This window comes from Emiliania huxleyi, assembly GCF_000372725.1.
Source record: "Emiliania huxleyi CCMP1516 chromosome Unknown EMIHUscaffold_127, whole genome shotgun sequence".
Lineage (NCBI taxonomy): Eukaryota > Haptophyta > Isochrysidales > Noelaerhabdaceae > Emiliania > Emiliania huxleyi.
Genome location: NW_005201318.1, coordinates 1 through 18,749, shown reverse-complemented (window position 1 = coordinate 18,749; position 18,749 = coordinate 1). Strand labels below are relative to the sequence as shown.

General features: G+C 60.8%; 5 protein-coding genes across 5 annotated transcripts in view; 3 read left to right on the top strand and 2 right to left on the bottom strand.

Annotated features, from left to right (window-relative positions):
- EMIHUDRAFT_225801 (hypothetical protein) overlaps positions 1 to 163 on the bottom strand; it is a gene marked incomplete at both ends in the record, with an annotated part of 1,161 nt that extends 998 nt beyond the window's left edge. The window contains one exon of the mRNA XM_005789491.1: positions 142 to 163. Coding sequence (XP_005789548.1) covers positions 142 to 163 — 22 coding nt within the window. The remainder of the gene's footprint in view (positions 1 to 141) is intronic.
- Positions 164 to 4,396: 4,233 nt separating this feature from the next.
- EMIHUDRAFT_414037 (hypothetical protein) lies at positions 4,397 to 5,448 on the top strand (the record flags this gene model as incomplete). The annotated part of the gene is made up of 3 exons (XM_005789490.1): positions 4,397 to 4,621; positions 4,729 to 4,810; positions 5,052 to 5,448. The coding sequence occupies 3 exons, from the start codon at positions 4,397 to 4,399 to the stop codon at positions 5,393 to 5,395; spliced, it is 651 nt and encodes a 216-aa protein (XP_005789547.1). The 3' UTR covers positions 5,396 to 5,448.
- Positions 5,449 to 5,973: 525 nt separating this feature from the next.
- On the top strand, positions 5,974 to 6,726 carry EMIHUDRAFT_225798 (hypothetical protein; the record flags this gene model as incomplete). Its single annotated transcript, XM_005789489.1, has 1 exon — positions 5,974 to 6,726. One exon carries the CDS (start codon positions 5,974 to 5,976, stop codon positions 6,724 to 6,726), a length of 753 nt encoding a protein of 250 aa, XP_005789546.1.
- Positions 6,727 to 14,632: 7,906 nt separating this feature from the next.
- On the top strand, positions 14,633 to 15,631 carry EMIHUDRAFT_467083 (hypothetical protein; the record flags this gene model as incomplete). The annotated part of the gene is made up of 4 exons (XM_005789488.1): positions 14,633 to 14,833; positions 14,911 to 15,018; positions 15,141 to 15,227; positions 15,302 to 15,631. 4 exons carry the CDS (start codon positions 14,633 to 14,635, stop codon positions 15,386 to 15,388), a joined length of 483 nt encoding a protein of 160 aa, XP_005789545.1. The 3' UTR covers positions 15,389 to 15,631.
- Positions 15,586 to 16,646, bottom strand: EMIHUDRAFT_454946 (hypothetical protein; the record flags this gene model as incomplete). The annotated part of the gene is made up of 3 exons (XM_005789487.1): positions 15,586 to 15,974; positions 16,046 to 16,243; positions 16,362 to 16,646. The coding sequence occupies 3 exons, from the start codon at positions 16,644 to 16,646 to the stop codon at positions 15,642 to 15,644; spliced, it is 816 nt and encodes a 271-aa protein (XP_005789544.1). The 3' UTR covers positions 15,586 to 15,641.
- Between the last annotated feature and the right edge of the window lie 2,103 nt (positions 16,647 to 18,749).

Here is an 18,749-nt window from a genome sequence, read left to right as displayed (position 1 = left end):
ATGTTGTGCGAGGGAGTTTCGTTGTAAAATTGAATTCTGCTTTTCTCCCAGTACTAACTAGGGAGGGGCCTAGAGAACACACCTCGCTCGCTCTCCCCTTCCTTCCTTTCTTTCTCCATCCATCCAACCAAGCTAGATAACCCCGAGAGCTAAAGGTCAACATCCTCTTCGGTTACGACAATGTGAACGTGCCGTCTCCTCCTAGGTCTCCTCCAGATCGAGACGGACTCCATGGACGGCCGAGCAATATTTCTTCATTATTATTATTATTAATTGATGCTTTTTGCACGGCTGAGCCCCCCTCCCGCCCCCCTCGCCCATTCCCTGCCCTCTCCCGCCACGCGCCCCGTCCGAGCCCTCTCTCCGCTCTTGCACAACAGGAATTTTCACAATTAAATCAGACGGCCCTATATAGTGCATCCGACGGTCCGGATTCTGCTGAACAAGCTCTTCTTGTAGCTCGATCGGTCACACCGCCATCGCCGTCGGGGAGAGGGGGGACGACACTGCTTCGGCAGCGTGCACCTCGATCCTGTACCGTGTTTGTTATGACCCCCCCCCATGAGCACACCAGTGAGGGTGGGCGAGACGATCGAGGGGTCCCGTACCATGCGGAATCGACCCTATCAAGTGCTCAAGTGCTCAAGATGGCCCTTTCTCTCTCTCCACAGGTGGAAAAACAATGATTCAATCGATGGGCCTGCCCATTCCGGAGTGGTTCGAACCCACACAGACCCGAGACGAAGGGAAACGTCGTGGGCGGTCTCAGGCCCAGTGTAGTGCGTCTGACTATCCCGGATCCTGCAGAACAAGTTCCTCTTGTAGCTCGGTCGGTCACACCGCCATCACCGCCGACGTCTCACAGTGAGATGATGGAGAGGGGGGACGACACTGCTCCAGCAGAGCGTGCACCTCGATCCTGTACCGTGTTTGTTATGACCCCCCCCCGAATGAACACACCAGCGAGGGAGGGCGAGACGATCGAGGGGTCCCGTACCATGCGGAATCGACCCTATCCAGTGCTCAAGTGCTCAAGTGTCAAGATAACCCCCTACCTACTCGAATTTGGAAACGCTGGCTCTTACGAACATACCCGGGGGTGGACTCTGACTTGGCCTGCATATACATATGTTTTCCGGCAAAAAGGAAAACAGAGGGCCCCCAGCACTTTGCGTTTCCGGAAATTTCAAGGGAAAACATAGGGTGTTTGGGATTTTGGTGCTCTCCATTCTGGAAACTCGCGTTCCGACTCGCGAGTTTCCCTGAGAGACTATGGAGAGTTCACGTCATGACGGTTAGCCGCTGTCATGACGGTTAGCCGCTGTCATGACAGCTGCCAGCTGTCATACAGCAAACGACAGCGACAGTGACACCTACCTGTCACCAGCTGTCACCAGCTGTCACCAGCTGTCACCAGCTGTCACCAGCTGTCGTTGCTGCTGTCGTTGCTGCTGTCGTTGCTGCTGTCGTAACCATCCCCGACGGTCCAACTGTCACTGCTGCTGTAATTGCGCAGCTGTCATTCCTGCTGTCATTGCTGCTGTCATCGCTGTCGTTGCTGCTGCTGTGCTGTCATTGCTGCTGTCATTGCTGCTGTCATTGCTGCTGTCATTGCTGCTGTCATTGCTGCTGTCATGAGCACCCCCGCAGGACAGTGTGTGGTGCCACTAGCGAGAGAGACAGGACACTCAAGATATAGATGCATGCGCGCGAGACCGCTCACTCGCACGCCCGACGCCACATGAGAAACCCTCTCAACAGTAGCCACGCACGCTCAGCAGCAGCGGGCGTGAGTCGGAGAATCTGCAAAACCCTTGCCCTCCTTCCTCCAGCATGTGCCGTGATGGGCTCCAGCGCTGGTTCATCTGCCGCTCAAAAATCTCACGCGAGCGAACGGTGTCAATCCTCAGCCGCGAGGATTGGGACCTTGAAATCACGATCACAAGCAAACGCGCAGAGCATTGAGCAACACACCTCGGGTTGAACCTCTCAAGGTGCATGCTGTCACCGGCAGTCTGCATGTGGATCGTAGACGATGACTATGGCTGGAATAAGCTCAAGTTCGTTCACGAGGGCTATGGCTGCCTCACGGCTGTGCCTGTGGCGCTGCCTCGCTGTCGCTGTCGCTGTCGCTGTCGCTGTCGCTGTCGCTGTCGCTGTCGCTGTCACTCGCGGGGCCCCGCGCTGACATTGTCACCGCCTGTCGTTGGCATTCACTGGCTTCACTGTCACTGTCACTATGGCTGTCACTGTTCCTGGTGCCTTTCACTCCTCCTTGGCAGCTGGCTGTCACCAGCTGTCACCAGCTGTCACCAGCTGTCACCAGCTGTCACCAGCTGTCGTTGCTGCCGTCGTTGCTGCTGTCGTTTCGCAGCCGCTGTCATGACATGTTGACCACGTCATGACGGTTAACAGCCGTTTTAACCGTCATGACGTGAACTCTCCATAGTCTCTGAGTCTGAGAGCTGGTCTGCGTCTCTGGGGCAAAATCTGAGGCAAAATCGAGGAAACCGGCAACATACCACATTACCGGGTATTTTTCAGGTATATACCCGGGAGCCGGGTTTCCAGGTATACCCGCAAAATACCCGGTATTTTGCCGTTAATTTTGGCTGATTTTGGGCCCAAACCAGCCTCAGACTCGGCTCAGAGCCCGGAAAAGTTGATGGTTTCCCCGGGAAAATAGAGAGGAAAAGAGAGGGTGCTGTTAGAGAAAAAAGGAAAGGAAAAGAGACGGGTGCGAGAGGAAAAGTATAGTCAGCCATCTCTGACAGGTTTCGCTCATGCGTTTTTGTTTGTCCAGTCTGAGAGAGATTTTTGAAAACCAACAAGAAAACACGACTCTCACAGTGATTTATTTGGGCTCGGCAGCTTGTCAGCCCTCACTCACTCAGCCGAAGCTGGGGCCGTTCTCTCCTTCTGAGCACGGGCGTCAAACAAACGACTGCAGAGGCCCCTAGAGAGGCCCGCGGCGCTTACGGGGCTAACTTTACGCTAGAGCCTACGACGCACGATCGATCGGGCTCATCAATCACGTCATACTAGCACCCTCCCCGAGCTCAAGGAGAAGGGCGAGAGGGGGGACGACACTGCTCCAGCAGCGTGCACCTCGATCCTGTACCGTGTTTGTTATGACCCCACCCAATGAACACACCAGCGAGGGAGGGCGAGACGATCGAGGGGTCCCGTACCATGCGGAATCGATCCTATCTATCCAGTGCTCAAGTGCTCAAGAAGGGCGCGAGGCGCTCCTCCGGCAGCACCGCCGGCGTCCTCGGGTCAAACAGCTTTCTGTCTGCGGTCGGCGGTGGAGGAGGGCGAGGTTGCAGCCGCTCGCAGTTATTTCCCCTAATCTCAACCGCAAGAAAAGAATTCTTTTAATACAAGCCTCTCTCACAGCACACCTCTCGACCGGTAGGTAGGTAGGTAGAAAGGTGAAGAACAGCCAGGCTCGGACTGGACACCAACGCGGTATGGGTGGACGCTAGACGGCTAGACAGATGATGACGACACGCACGAGCGACACACAGACACAAACAGGCTCACAAGACACACAGCCAGCTGGCTGCCACACACCCTGAGTTGGCGTACACATAACTCAAGGCCACATCCTCCCTGTCGCCCCCCCCCAGCACTCCAAGGTGCCAAGAGAACAAACAAGGGCACAACAAACAACAGACGACTAGAAGTAACATGTGAGACTAGAGCAGACCGCTCCGCCTCTAGCAATCTCGCCGGCCGGCGAGGCACGGACGAGACCGTGTGTGGGGTCTTGTGAGGTGTCTATGGACGCCCTCCTCAGAGGCTAGCTGCCTACTGCTAGCCCTATCTCGCACTCACGGGCAGTGACAATTCAATGGGTGAGTGTTTGCGAGCAGAGGCGCGTGGGCTAAATCTAGGCCGCACGTCGTGGCACTATGACGAAGTTAGACGTGCGGCCGCAGCGCGCCCGCCGCAGGCTCGGCGGTGCGCGCGTGTTAGCGAGAAAGTTGCGGGTGGAGCCATGCCCGACTTTTCGAAGGTGAGGCCTCTGCGACGAGTGCCAGCCGCGCTGCGGAGCCACCCCTTCGAGCCGCGTCCCGTCGGCACCGTCCCTGAGTGCACATCGACGGCTTACTTCCTCTACACAGGCACAGAAGAAAAAAACTCGGACCTGTGCGCGTGGTGTGAGGCACGCCCTAGCCGCTCCCTCCCCTACCCGGCCGCGCCCGCCCACGCATCCCAATCTGCGGCACGGTCGCCGCTCCGAGGGCATGGGAGCGGCGCCCCGCCCCCGCCCGGACGGCGCGCCGAGGGGGAGGCCTGAGCGCCGCGTAAGTCCCAGACGACTGGGCGGCACCCCTCGCCCGCCGTCCTGATCCCGCGCTGCCCCCGCACCTCCAGGGCTACCGGCAGCATGGCGAAGATCGCGAACGCCCACCTGCGCTCCTGCATCCAGCAAGTCCTGGAGGGCTCCGAGGAGAAGAAGCGCGAGTTTCTCGAGACGATCGAGCTGCAGATTGGCCTCAAGAACTACGACCCGCAAAAGGACAAGCGCTTCGCGGGCAACATCAAGCTGCCGCACATCCCGCGCCCCAAGATGCGCGTCTGCGTGCTTGGCGATGCCTTTCACTGCGAAAAGGCGTGCGCGGGATGCGCGTGCTGCACCGCCGCGCCACTTCCCCCGCGCTATTGCGCGCAACGACCCCCGCCCCAAACCACCCCACCACCGCACCGGCCCGCGCGCAGGCTGGTTCGCTCGGCCTGGATCACAAGAATGCGGACGGCCTCAAGAACTTCAACAAAAACAAGAAGCTCATCAAGAAGTTTGGTGCGCGTGGCCCCAGCCGCCTGCCCTCTTCCTCGCCCCATTCATCAACTGGGCGACCCACTGTGGAGGGCCAGTTGGCGGCCGGCGCAGAGTCGCACCCACCCACCCTCCGACGCCCCCGGCCCATCCACCCGGCCCAACGCCTCCACCCCCACAACCCACATACCCCCCTCGCCTGTGAGTCACTCGGCTGCCGCCCTCACTCAGCTTCCGCCGCCTCCCTTGCCTCCCTGCTCCGCAGCCAAAAAGTACCACGCGTTCCTCGCTTCCGAGTCGCTCATCAAGCAGATCCCGCGGCTGCTCGGCCCCGGCCTGAACAAGGCGGGCAAGTTCCCCACCCTGGTGCAGCAGCAGGAGGACCTCTCCAACAAGGTTGACGAGATCAAGGCCACCATCAAGTTCCAGCTCAAGAAGGTGCTCTGCCTCAACGTCGCCGTCGGCCACTGTGGGATGTCAGAGTCGGAGATTGTGGATAACCTGAAGCTCTCCATCAACTTCCTCGTCTCGCTGCTCAAGAAGAACTGGCAGAATATCAAGGTGCTCTACATCAAGTCGACCATGGGCAAGCCGGTCCGGTTGTACTAGTTAGAAGAGGTGGAGAGTTAGTGACCCACACGGTACGTAAATAATCGTTTGCGAAAACGGCGGGGCGGACTGGGACTCTCTCGGAGGACTCGAGCACTCTGCGGCTCTCTCGGGAGTCTCCCGCGGCCGCGCGGGGGCGGCGGGGGGCGCGCGGCCGGGGGAAGGGCAGATGCAAAAACTTCCCCCGGTGGGACTGTGCGCGCGGACTGGCGCGTCCGAGAGTCCTCGGAGATAGCCCCCCCCCCCCACCCACCCACCCACACACACAGCGGCAGCACCCAGGCGGCGCCGGGCCGGCTCGAGCGCGGGGACGGGCCCCTAACGGGCCCCGGGCCGGCACACCCAGTCACCAGATCACCACGCTTGATTCGTAGATGCGCGTCTCCCCCTCCCCCTATGTGCCGCCACCCCCCTCCAATCCGTAATTCCGTAACATCGCGTGAAAAGCGCCCTAATCGAGCTGGAGAGCGGCCCCCAGCCGCGTGGGAGCGTGCCCCAGCTAGCAGGAGGCGTTAGACGTACTTTTCGGCGTGAACTAAGGCCTTCGGCGACGTCGGTTCCCTTGGACACGTCGACACATGGCACCGACGCAGCTCAGCATTGTGCTGGAGCGCCTGCTCAACGAACTCGGGGAAGCCGACTTCAGTACGCTCGAGGCCATGCTCAAGCACGATACAGGCGCATTGCTCGACGCGATCCGAAGCACCACTGCAGCCGCAGAGGCTGGTGCGGCGGTTTATGCCAGCTCGGCCACGAGCAATGTTGTTGTGTGCCCAAGCAGCACTGCTACCGCTGGCGTAATCTCTGGTCAGCACAACGGCAGCATCTCCCGCACTCTCGTCAGCACAGACGCGCAAACCACACTAAAGGGCTCGGTCATCCATGCAGCCGCGAGTAGTGCGAGTGCTGAGGTGCTGCTCCGGCAGGAGTTGGAAGAGAAGCTGCGGTCACAGACCAAGGAGCTCGCTTCTGAGCAGCGCTCTGCGAGCGCTGTGAAGAAGGCGCTCGCGTCGGCGCGGGCTGAGCTTGCTGCGGCACAAGAGCTTAGGCGTTCCGACCGCGACAGCCTGAGGACAGCGCAGCAGGCTACTAAACGCGACATCAAAGCGGCCGAGCGGATGGCTGACGAGGCAAAAAACGCAGCTCGAGCTGAGTGTGAGTGGCGTATCGGCGAGATGCGGGCCAAGATGCAGGCCGAGCTGCGCGAGCAGCTCGACGCGCTGCAGATTTCGATGGAGGCAGAGGCGAGGCGCGCTGATGCCGCAAAGGCGGAGAGGTCAAGGCTGTACGACAAGATGGAGGGGATTATATGCGCACGCGAGAGAGGTTGATAGTCGCACTCGCAGAGGGCCCAGAGGCGCAGCGCAAGCGCGAATATAGTGTATTCCGGCACCAACTTGATTCGTAGATCGGCGTCTCACGGCCGGGCCGCGGGACGGGGAGGGAGGGGGGTCGATCCGTAAATCCGTAATTCCGTAAATTTGTAACAAAAAGCCACCAGGAGTCCCCCACCACACCCATCCACCAGGCAGATAGAGACACAGCACTCGCGACACGCTGAGAAGCCGGAGGCTGGCCTCTCCAACGCTCGCGCAACGCTGTCTGCACGTGCGCAGCTCTGGGGTCCGGGCGTTCCAGGCCACACGGTGGGAGGGTCAACGACCGTACGACTGTAACGCTACGTATATCTCTTAACAATCACTATATTCGTGCTTGCCGTGCTGCGCCTCTGCGAGTGCGACTATCAACCCCTCACGCGTGTGCATAATCCCCTCCATCTTGTTGTGCAGCGCCTTGACCTCTCCGCCTCGCTGCGGCATCAGCGCGCCTCTGGAGCAGCATCTCAGCACTCGCACTACTCACAGCTGCATGGATGTCCGAGCCCTTTAGCGTGGTTTGCGCGTCTGTGCTGACGAGAGTGCGGGAGAAGCTGCCCTTGTGCTGCGCGGAGATTACATCAGCGCTGCTTGGGGACACAACAACATTGCTCGTGGCCGAGCTGGCATAAGCCGCCGCACCAGCCTCTGCGGCTGCAGCGGTGCTTCGGATCGCGTCGAGCACCGCGCCTGTATCGTGCAAGAGCAAAGCCTCGAACGTACTGAGGTCAGCTATCCCGAGTTCGTTGAGCAGACCCTCCAGCACAATGCTGAGATCGTCCGTGCCATATGTGTCGCGTGTCCAAGCCCAACGCAACGGACGTCGCCGAAGTCCTCGTTCACGCCGTGTATCGCCTCCCGCAAGCTGGGGCACGCTCCGAACCGGCTGGAGCCGCTTCCACGCTCAATTTGGGCGCTTTTCACGCGATGTTACGGATTTACGGATTGAAGGGGGGTGGCGGCCCATAGGGGGAGGGGGAGACGCCGATCTACGAATCAAGTTTGGTGCCGGAGGTTGTTAAGAGATATACGTAGCGTTACAGTCGCACGGTCGTCGCCCTCCCACTGTGTGCGCCGCCCGCGCGGACCCCGGAGAGCTGCTGCGCGTGCACAGACACTCAGACAGCGTTGCGCGAGCATTGGAGAGGCCAGCCCCCGGCTTCTCAGCGTGTCGCGAGTGCTGTGTCTCCTCTGCCTGCCTTGTAGCTGGGTGCGGCGGGGGAGTCTTGGTTTTTTGTTACACGATTTACGGACTTACGGATTTACGGATCCACCCCCCTCCCTCCCCGTCCCGCGGGGTCCGGCCGTGAGACGCGCATCTACGAATCAAGTTGGTGCCGGGGGGGGTGCGGCTGCGGGGAGCGGCCAGCCGGGGAAATATCTCTCTGACCGGATCTCACTCTCTTGGTCGGCTGTGGGTCGGGAGAGCGGGATATGGTTGTTCTTGCCTTCTTCCTCCAGTATTAATTAAAACAGATTAACAAGCTGAGAGAGACGTACGTACAAGCTAACGATTCGATCAACTACAACATGTCGCCAGAGGCACGCTCCTTCTTGGGCGGAGCTCTTCCCCAAAAGCCAGCGGCCCTGCCCGATTCGACGGCGGGGCGGGGCGCCAATGGCTTGTGGGTACCGTAGAGCATGCTCTGCGGCGGCGGTGCGGGCGATGCTCGGCTGGCAGGCGGGGTCGCGGAGGGCTTGACCGGAGGTGGTGGGGCTGCCGCCGACAGCCTCGACACATTCGTTACGATTTCCACCTTGTCCGCCGCAGCGTTTGAGGTTGACGGTGGTCGTGCACCGAATCTCCCGCCAAGTCCAGATAGCTGTCTCATAATCGCCGCCCCTGCGCTTTGTGTGGGAGCATCGGCCTGGCGCGCCTCGTCGACGGCGGATTGCACTGCCGTCTCGTGGACGTCGACAACGGGCAACCTGTTTTGCTCATCGTCGTCGTCCTTGCTGGTGGTCAGGTCAGCTAGCGAGGCGCCGGTCTGAGTCTTGATGCTCATCACCATCTTTTCGGGCTGACGCGTGTACGGGGCGCCCCCCTTGCTCTCTTCGACGCCTCGGTCGGTGAAGCGGCTGTCAGTTGCCGCATCCTTCTCCCAGCGCTTGGCCGCGTAAGCGCGGAGCTGCATGCCCGCTGCCGCCATGCCTTCCTCCCCCTCCCGACACAGCATGTACATCTTTGGAGCGAAGATGAAGATTAGCGTCCCAATGTCTGAGATGAACACCACGAGGACCTTGACAATGAAGAGCACGTAGGGCAAGTTGTAGATGAATGAGCCAGCCAGCAGTGCAAAGAGCTTCGTCTGCAGGTGCGACGCCATAGTGAAGGCGATGTACTTCGTCTCGGCATACTCTGTCGGAATACCGCGCGCGAGGAAGCAGAGGAAGTTGCCGATGAGTAGCAGGCCCAGCTGCACGCCGATGGAGAGTGCAAGGAATATGATGCCCAAGGATGCCGTCGCCTCGCCGCTGACGTCACTCGAGATGACACATGAGCCATGCTGCTGCAAAAGCCCCACGTCGTTTTCGACGTCCGTCGTGACCACCCACCGGAGGGGCGCTAGTTGCCACCACGCAAGCACGATGCCCAGTTGCACCAGGAAGGGCGTCATCGCAATCGACCACAGCTGCCACTCGGGCATCTTCTTGAGTGTGACTGAGGTGTTGTTCACGATTCGCATGACCCGCCAAAGCTTGGTGAGGAGCGCCCCAAAGGTGATGGTGAAGCCCAGGCAGTAGATCCAGACCTGAGATAAGGCGAGTGGGCCAGAAGGTGGAGGGGGGGGGGGGGGGCTCAGCGTGCATCAGCGTGCAGGGCTCGTTGTGCAGGGTGTAGCCAGTCGGTGCGGGGGGCGGGATGACCTGAGTGTTGCAAGCCACGTCGAGCTCAGGGTAGCCCATGCGATTGCCACGGACGAAGAAGTTGTCCTCGATCCACACCTCTGTACGGCCGCGATGGTCAAACGAAGCGGGGAATATCGCCGAGATGCAGCAAATGCAGCCGATGGCGATGACGACGAGGAACGATGGCTGTGCGGCCTTCAACACCTTGGTCTTCCGGTTCACGCACGTCCAGCCGATACAAAAATAGGCGAAGGCGATTCCAGCAGCGGCGATGCCCCAGCTGCCGTACCGCGAAGGGAGCGGCAGGTAATTCTGATTTGCGACATCTTTCTCGCATCTATCGCCAAACGCGCCCTCGTCACAGTCGCAGTTGCCATCATCGTCGCAGAGGCCACGCCAATTACATGCGTCTTCGTCGTCGTCCAGAAGGGTGCTCCCAATCGTGCACGGGGCTAGATCCACGTAGCACTGATCGTACCCGAAGGACTCGCAGTACTTAGTCTGCCCCATGTCTAGCGCCTCGTCGCCGCTACAGTCCGCATGGCACTCCTGATCCGCGTCGTCCCAGCTGAACCCACATCGAATCGAGGAGTACTTCCAGTTGATCGACGGGCCCTCTTTCTCGCACCGGCGCATCTTCCACGATTTGATGGGAAACTCCAGCTGGCTGGCGGCATCGGCTATCACCACGGCGTCGCCCGTCTGCACGTCGAAGCTGCGATACTGGAGCACAAGCTGGTCGGCTTGGTTTTGGCGCGAAGTGGTGAAGTCCACCGGCGCGAAGAATTCCGTGAGCTGGAGGTTGTTCAGGGCAGCAAGAACCTTGTCATAGAAGCCAACCATCTGCATGTACCCGGCGGCCCGAGGCCAAGAGCCGTAAGGCCACGCCGCGAACGTCCCTGTCTGATCCTTGAGCTCCGTCGCCAGCTCTCCCGCGGTTTTCGAGGCGACGCCGACACAAGGCGAATTAAGCGGTGCCACGTTGCCGGCGCCGAAAAGTATTTCTTTGCAACGCGTCTCCACCTCGTCTCCCAGCAGTGCGTCTGTGTCCACCGCCGTCTCGATCGCCTTGCTGAGGCTGGCGAGTCCTGTGAATGCAGAGGCGCCAATGTACGAGACAGCTTGGTTGGTGTGCCCGAGCTCGTAGAGCGCATAAAAATCTGCCGAGGTCATGCCCGTGAATTCGCCGACCGTGCCGGACGGCTCGGTGTGGTACCAAAACGCGGGTCCGATGACGGACTCCCCTTGCCACCAGCCGCTCGCCACCCTCGCGCCGTAGGTTCCAACGCCCACGGAGCTCGACGTGACTAGGGCGAGCGGCGTCCATTCCATCTGCTCCAGCGCGGCGATCACCTTCTCCGCAGTGCTGGACACCGTGCAAGCGATGATGACGTTGACGTCTTGGTCCCGCAGACCCTGCAGAGCATCCTTCGTTTCCTTCAGGCCCGGCTCCTTCGGGATGGTCATCACCAGATCCGCCTCGGTGTTTCCGGGTTGCTTGGCGACCTGGTCCGCGCCGAGCAGCTCCTAAGGGCGAGCGAGTGGAGGAGTCAGGCGCTACGTCAGCGTCTCTAGTAACAGGCTGGGCGTGTGTCTCTGCTCATTGGGCGTCTAAGGTGAATGTCACGTGCCTCCGTCCAAAGAATGGCGCCCTCGCACACGTCTTTGTTGAAGGCTGCATCCGCCTGGATGAACCCCACTTTGAGGTGGCGGAGGCAGCTTTCTGTCCCTTTGTAGGCATCGTGGCAGGGCCCGATGTCATTGAGCCTCGGTGCAGTCTCAGCTTCGCGGCTGAACACACCGACGCCGAATTCCTGGCCGCTTCCTTCCTCGAGCTCCGCGCCACTCCCGGGATCAATGCCCCGCGCCTGACCGCTGCCGTAGTCGGCTTCAAATTCTGGCGCAACTGTCGCGCCCGCCTTCGCCACGATCGAGGCGATCGGGTTCTTCATGTAGTCTTTGCCAGGAGCGAGGATGCCGAACGTTTTGTCGTACTGCGTGATGGCGGACTCGACGGCCGCGGCCGAGGCGATCATTATCAGCCCCTCCTGGGCAGCCTGGGCGGCCGCGATCGGCGTGAGCGTGGACGAGTACGGCGCGAGAATGAATTGAGCCGCGGCCAGCTGAGTGAGCGCGCGCGAGGAGGAGGAGAGGGCGCGACCGACGTGCTTGACGCTCGAGTAGTCCTCGACCATCGAGTACCACAACCCGAACTTCTGGCCCGCCACCGTGAGGCCTCCGCGCTCCTTGTTGATCCACTCGATGAAGAGTTCCGCCGAGTTCCTGATCTCGAGCCCGTAGGGGTCGGTGAAGCCGCACCCACCCGCCACGGGACAGATCTCCACGCCGGTGATGTGCGTCTTTGGAAATATCGAAGCTGGGCCAGAGAAGCTGATGGTACCCACGGCGCTCGCAGTGGTTGGGGCGGTCCCGGTGAGCTGCCATGCCATCGTGGTACCCACGGGCGGCTGGGCCGTGGTGGGATCGTCTATGAACCTCTCTATGCAATCGTACTCTGACTGGCCTGCTGGGCACTCGACGGCCATATCCTGTTGGTCGGGAGCCAGGTCGTAGTCGTTTGACGTGTATCTTCCGTCGCCAGAGGGGCCGGCGACGACGTCCCAAAAAGAAGGACCCTCAGGCCGCGGACGAAGAGGAGAGGGCGGGGACGGCGGGGACAGCGGCGGGGGCGACTCGCTCAGCGCGGCCGCGAGGCACAGGGTGACAATAGCGGACCTCATACACACGTTCCGTGCCGCGACGGCGCACAACATGCGGTCTTTAACATAGCACTGGCTACTGATTACGGCTGCCGGGGCTGCGTTTGCTTTCTTTGTTTAACGAAAGAATTTATCAGGCCAGTTGGAGCACTTGGAGTGCCTAACTAGACCTCCATCTTTTTGTTTGCCCTAATTTATCGGCTAGACCTCCATCTTTGTTTGCCCTCGGGCGCGTCTGCCTGCCTGCCTCTCTCTCCCTCCCTCCCTACCTCTCGCTCGTCGCAGTCTCTCCTTCCTTCCTCTCTCGATCGACCCCCTCCTCCCGTACGTAGTTAGTGGCCTTCATCCAAGTGCTCCAAGTGCTCCATCATGCCAACTACCTCGCGGTCGAGAGGGTCCCCGCACTTTGCGTTTCCGGTCTGCAAAATCTGAGGCGAAACCGAGGAAACCGGCAAAATATCAATAATTCTTTTCGATCATAATTCTTTTGTCGTTTCGAACTGTGGCTGTGAATTTTGAATTGTTTTCTCGTAAAATTCTTTTTGTCGCACAAAGAATTTAAACAAAACAACTCTCTCTCACAGCAGACAGGCTGGGTGCGCTTCTCAGCTCCCCGGCCCTGGATGTGAGGCTGATAACTGCACTCCAAGTTGCTCCAAAAGTGCTCCAAGGCTCGACACAGGTGCGAACTGGCGCGTGCTAGTACTATCACAGGCACAAAGAAAGAAAGAAAGAAAACAGACAACCCAAGGGAGGGGTGGGAGGACGGCACGCCGCCACCTGAGGGAGGGTGTAGAGGATGTAGAGTGTAGAGCGCTGTAGAGCTGTAGAGATGTAGAGCGCTCTGGAGCGCTGTAGAGCTGTAGAGCTCTACATCCGCCGCGGGACGAAGCGCCTCCGTTGTAGAGCGATGTAGAGCGCGATTTTGCTGTAGAGTTTGTTGTAGAGGCTCTACAGCCAAACCGCCGGGAAGGCAGTGACTCAAAGAGGTCGAGCCGCGCTAATGGGGTGTCTCCGAGCTTAGTGGAGCTCTGATGGACAGCCCTGACTATCTCTGACACACAGAGAGTGACTCTGACGGCACACAACACCCTATAACTGCGTCATGACCAGCCTGCCATGTGTCGCCGGTGCCGCATTCGTCGCTGTGCTTCTTTAGCAGGCGGTGGACTGTCGGCTGCGAGGACGGTCGCATTTGCGCGAGCGAGGCGAGCATTCAGACGCGTTGCATGCGCCATGCCTCGCGCCAGCGCGTGCGGGAGCTCCTGGCTGAGCGTTGAGTCCAGGCGAGTTGCGCTGGCCACGATCGCTACGCCGAGCCGAGCTGACGCGCCGAGGCGCCGGCCAGTCGCAGCCGTGAGGCATGCCACAGCAGCAGAGGCACCTGCCACCCATTGGGCGGGCAGACAGAAGGCCAGGGCAGCACTGGCAAGTGCAACGCGCCTCGTTCGCCGCTTATGATGTAGAGTTTGTTGTAGAGATTTCACGTTGTAGAGCGCCTCTACATCGCTCTACAACGGAGGCGCTTCGTCCCGCGGCGGATGTAGAGCTCTACAGCTCTACAGCGCTCTACATCTCTACAGCTCTACAGCGCTCTACACTCTACATCCTCTACACCCTCCCTCAGGCCGCCACCACACAGGGATTTTAAGGAGAGGTGTGTGATGTGCTAGCCGTCGCCCACCCTAGGGAGTCTGCCTCTTCCTATCTCTCTTCGCAGTCTCTCGCCGCTTCTCGCTGCAACCTTCATGCCACCTCGCGGTCGTCCCACTCTCGTCGTTCTCTCCCTTGTCACTTCCTCCTCTGTCGCGTCGTTCTCTTCTGCCTCGTCCTGCGACGCCGCCGCCTGCCGCGGTCCCTTGTTCTCGCGGCTTCTTTGGCCTTTCGGCGCAACTCCGTCCTCCTCGCGGCGTATCCTGGCCCCTCGAGTCTATCGAGCTCCCCTCGCGCAAGGACCACATTTCTGACTCCCACTCCGATCTTGCCTCCAAGTCATGTCGTTGCTCAGGTCCACTCTCTCTTCGTACTTCGAACACTCGTGCCTCTACGCACTACGGATGATGCCGGCGCTGGGGTCCCCTTCGGGTGCATCGTGACATCTGACAACTGGATTTCCACTGGTTCGTCCTCCTCGGAGTCATCTTCCCCGGCTTCCTTCCCACTGGAGGCCCAAGGAAATCGCGCCAGTCCGCGCCCCTGTGAAAATCCTCGAGCAATTAAATGAAAAATACGTGAGGACGTGTCATGTGTGAAGCGCCAGCATTCATTTTTTGTCGAGCTTGCCGCACACGATGACGCCACGCGATCTCGTCGTGCTGCTCGCCTCCTTCTGCCTGTCGTGCGACGCGTTCCGCCTGCCCGCCGCGGGTCTGCGGCTGCCAGCTGGCGCCGCTGCGAGCAGCGCGTCGTCTAGCAGCTGCTGCCGCATGATGTTTGGGGGCGCAGGGGGCAAGCCGGACGGCGAGGGCGGGATGGGAGGTTTCATGGAGCAGGTGTGCGCCGCCGTGTGGATCCGCTCGCCGGCAAGCCCTGAGGATAGTCCAGCGACCAATCACTCACCGGCTCGCAGATGAAGGCCGCCAAGGACATGTTCAACCCTGAAAACATGAAGAAGTACGCGGCGCTTGGCCAAAAGATCCAAGCGCTTCAGGAGGAGCTGGGTCAGACCGAGGTGGAGGTTGCCACGAACGAGGGTGCGATCCTCGTCAAAATCACGGCGATGCAGGAAGCCAGGGAGGGATGGGGGGCGAGGTTGCGAGGCAGCACCGCTTAGACGCCACCATTGGGCTTGAATATCAGGTGCCCCTGGACGTCAAGGTGAGCGATGAAATGGTGGCCAAGGGCGCCGAGGCGGTTTCGGCGGAGGTGGCGGCCGCGATGAAGCAGGCGTGAGACTTGGCTGTGCCCGGCCTGGCCCCACTCGAATCTGAGACGCCCGGTTTGGACTTTTGTCCCCACAGGCGCACGCAAAGTCGGGCGCCTACATGCAACAGCGCATGGCCGAGCTCTACAAGGAGCTGGGGATCGCCGAGCCGCCCAAGCAGTAGAGAGGCGGGGGCTGCTTGAGAGCGCGTGAATCCGGTGCCGATTTGTGTCGTTCATGCCGGGGAGCGCCACACTCACCAGCCCCCCGGGCCCCCTGGGAGCCGGAGAGGGGAGAGCCACCGTGTGCTACCCTGCTCGGCTAGACCGTGTGTGTCGTCCACACACACCTCACACCGACGATCGCCTGCTTGAAAGCCTCTTTGAAACGCACATCTAGTCTACACCTACTCGCGAACGCGATTTCAGAGCGATGTCTCATAGCATGTCTGCGAGAGACTCGCTCATGGCAAGGTCTGCTGGTCGTGCTGCTGCCGCGGCCGCCGTCTCGTTTGCAAGTGTAGCGGGCCGCTTATTGCTGGTCTGGCCGGTGCAGGCGGGGCGCTTGAGGCTGCCCGCGCCGCCGCCCCGCACCCCCTCCCTTCTCGCGGCGCCGCCTCCCGACTCGTGGTCACTCTCGGAGGGACTCCCCTCGGCCTCGGAGAGCGCTCCAAATGAGTCGCCGCCGCGCTCGTATCGCTCGAGCGCGGCATCGAGCCGCGAGCAGCGCAACTTAATGCGGTTGAGTGCTTCCATCATGGCTTTTCGCGCCTGCGCGAGCGTCGAGGGACTCGGCTGCGAGGGGGCCGAGGCAACAGGCCCGTGTGTCGGCGCCGGCGTGCCTCGGGAACCGCCTCGGCTTGGGCGCACAAGACGCCGGCGCGCAGGGCGTGGACCTGTCCCGCCTCGTCCGCCAGCCGGCGCTCCGCCTCGTCGCCGTCCTCCACTTCCGCCTGCAGTTCGCTCACGTGTCGGGCCAAACGCGCCGCCATCGCCCGCGCTGTCTCGCCGGGTGACCCTTCCGCAGGCAGCCGGATCGCCTGCCACGCCACGCCGGCTCAGGTGGGCGCGGCGCGGCGCCGCGGCGCGGCCATGCAGTGAGGCCGTGCGTGCCTGGCTAAGCGCGAAGCGCAGCGGCAGCGGGCCGGTGTGCTGCACAGAGGCGCGCCAGACCAGCTTGCGCTCGCTTGGCGGCACCAACTCGAGCTCGAGGTGGTCGCCCACTGCCGATGCGCGGCCGAGCAGCCCGTCACGGAGACGCCTCGCATAGTCTGCAGCGTCCATGCGGTTTGGTGGTGTCAGTTCCGACGCGGGGAGAGTGCCACTCCAGGAGTCGGCGCCGTCGGTGAGTGCGACTTGGACGCCGCCGCCGGGCACGGCACTCGCGGCGACAAAGTACTGGCGGTGGTCGAGGGTTATCGTACGCAGCGCGGCGGAGTCCATGCTGGCATGCACGCTTTGGCTCGGAACCGGTGGAGCTGAGAGATCGAGAGAGAAGCGGGCGAAGACGAAAGGCCGAGCGCAGAAAGCCCCTTCCAAGAACGAGGGAACGGGGGGGGAGCACAAATAGGACGCCCAGCCTTGCCCTCGTGCCGCCGAGTGCATATCCTATGCGAGAGAGATCCCCTGTGCCCTGTGCCCAGCCCTCTCCGCGCGGCGATGCGCCCTCCCCCCTCGCTTTTGCAAAATCCTGCAAAGGTGGGGACGTGTCTGTCCTCGACCCAGCCCTAGCTTGGGATGTCCGTTGTATTTATTTATTTATTTACAACACCGGCCGTCGTATATGACGCTCCCTCGGCAAGCGAGCAAGAGAACGAATAGGACGGAAGGTGGAGCTCCGGGACCGAGGACTAAGCAAGTGTCTGTGTGTTTGGGCGTGGTGTACAGTGTAATGTCCACTAACTAGCTCCGAGTAGAGGGGGCGTCTTGCAGTTAAGGGGAAACCCGGTACGCGGGTCCAACCCTCGGAGACCCGTGTTTACTTTACGGCCCTTTCCCTGCGAACGCGCACCCCCGGGGCTAGGGCTCTCTAGCCCGTAACCCGATAGCGATACCGATCATCCGGCCCGCTGGGTGCGCTCCTCAGCTCCCCGGCCCTGGATGTGAGGTTGATGACTGCACTCCAAGTGCTCCAATTGCGCAGCCGAGATGCGGATTCAAAAATACTTCTTCTTGCTTTCGATGGGGGGCTTGGCCCCCTCCGTTTGGGAGGGGGGGGGGGGGGCACAGACAGGAATGGAGGGGGGAGATTATGCGTGCCCGTTTTTCTACTAAAGCAATTTTTTTTCTACTGCCAGGCAACGCTCTTCCTTCTCACCCTCGTAAACTCATACACGGAGAGGTGAAGGGGGTGAACCGCGCCATCCTCGATCGCCGTGCAAAGCTCGCTTCCGAGCTCTCACTGTACGACGAGACATCTTCGAAACTGCGCGAGTGCGTGCGCTCCAGCATGAGCAGGCTGCCCCATTATTCCCGATACTCGCAAACGGGAACCGAACAGCTAGCCAGTGATGACCCAGTACCGCAGGGTTCCGGCTCCTACCCAGATAGGGGGTCTGTTCTCCACGGTTAGACCCTATGCAATAGGTAGGTACCCAGAGGGCCCCGCAATAGATAGGTAGGTGGCGGTGGTGTGTGGGGGGGTGGGGGGGTGAAAGTAAAAAAACCGCTTCGCTTGCGCGGGAGACGGCTACCCGGGTAGCCGCGAACGGGCCATGCCAGACGAGTCGCCTGCGGCTGGGACGCCAGCCGAGACGGGAGCGGCGGCGGCGCCCGCGGTGGGAGCCTATTCACAGAGGGCTAACGGGTATTTTTCCGCTTCGCTTGCGCGGCCTGGGAATAGGTAAGTTAGGTAGGTAGGTGGGGCACGGAGCCTGGCGATTGGCGCCCGCAATAGGTAGGTAGGCTCCGCCCCGGGATGGCACGGCGCTGAGTAACAGCTATCCGCGGGCACGCGCGCAGCTGTTTCGTGCCGCCTACACGCCCGCCTCGTTTGCTAAACGGAAACGAACCCGCCGAACTTAGTTTGCAGTTGGGCGCGGCCGGCAAGGCTGCTATCTCACACCTGTAGAGATCTATCGCGTGCATTAACCCTGCGTGTCTGCCTGCGTGTCTGAACTCTCAGTGACTCACCCGAGTGGTTTTGTATCTCAATTGCATGTTTCCTACGCGCCGAGCATCTACTCAGCATTTGCAGACGTCTTGATTTGTGAAGGGGGGGCACGTCTCGGTACTCATGGAACAGAGAATTCTTACAATACAAGCCTCTCTCACAGCACACTGGCACGACAAGGGCGCGGACTGGCGCGGACTGGCACACTAAGAAAGAAAGAAAACGGAGAGAGAGAAGAAGAATCCGATAATCTCCGACAAACCCGACACGAATCGTGCAACACGTCGAACACGGGCATTTTGATCGACCGAATCTGGGCACCGGCGCGGCGGGCGCAGATCATCAATGGCTCTGCACCTCGTCCTGCCGTTGCTGCTCGGGACGCGTTCGAAGCTGCTCGGTGACCTGCGCCACCCTCACACCCACTGTTGACG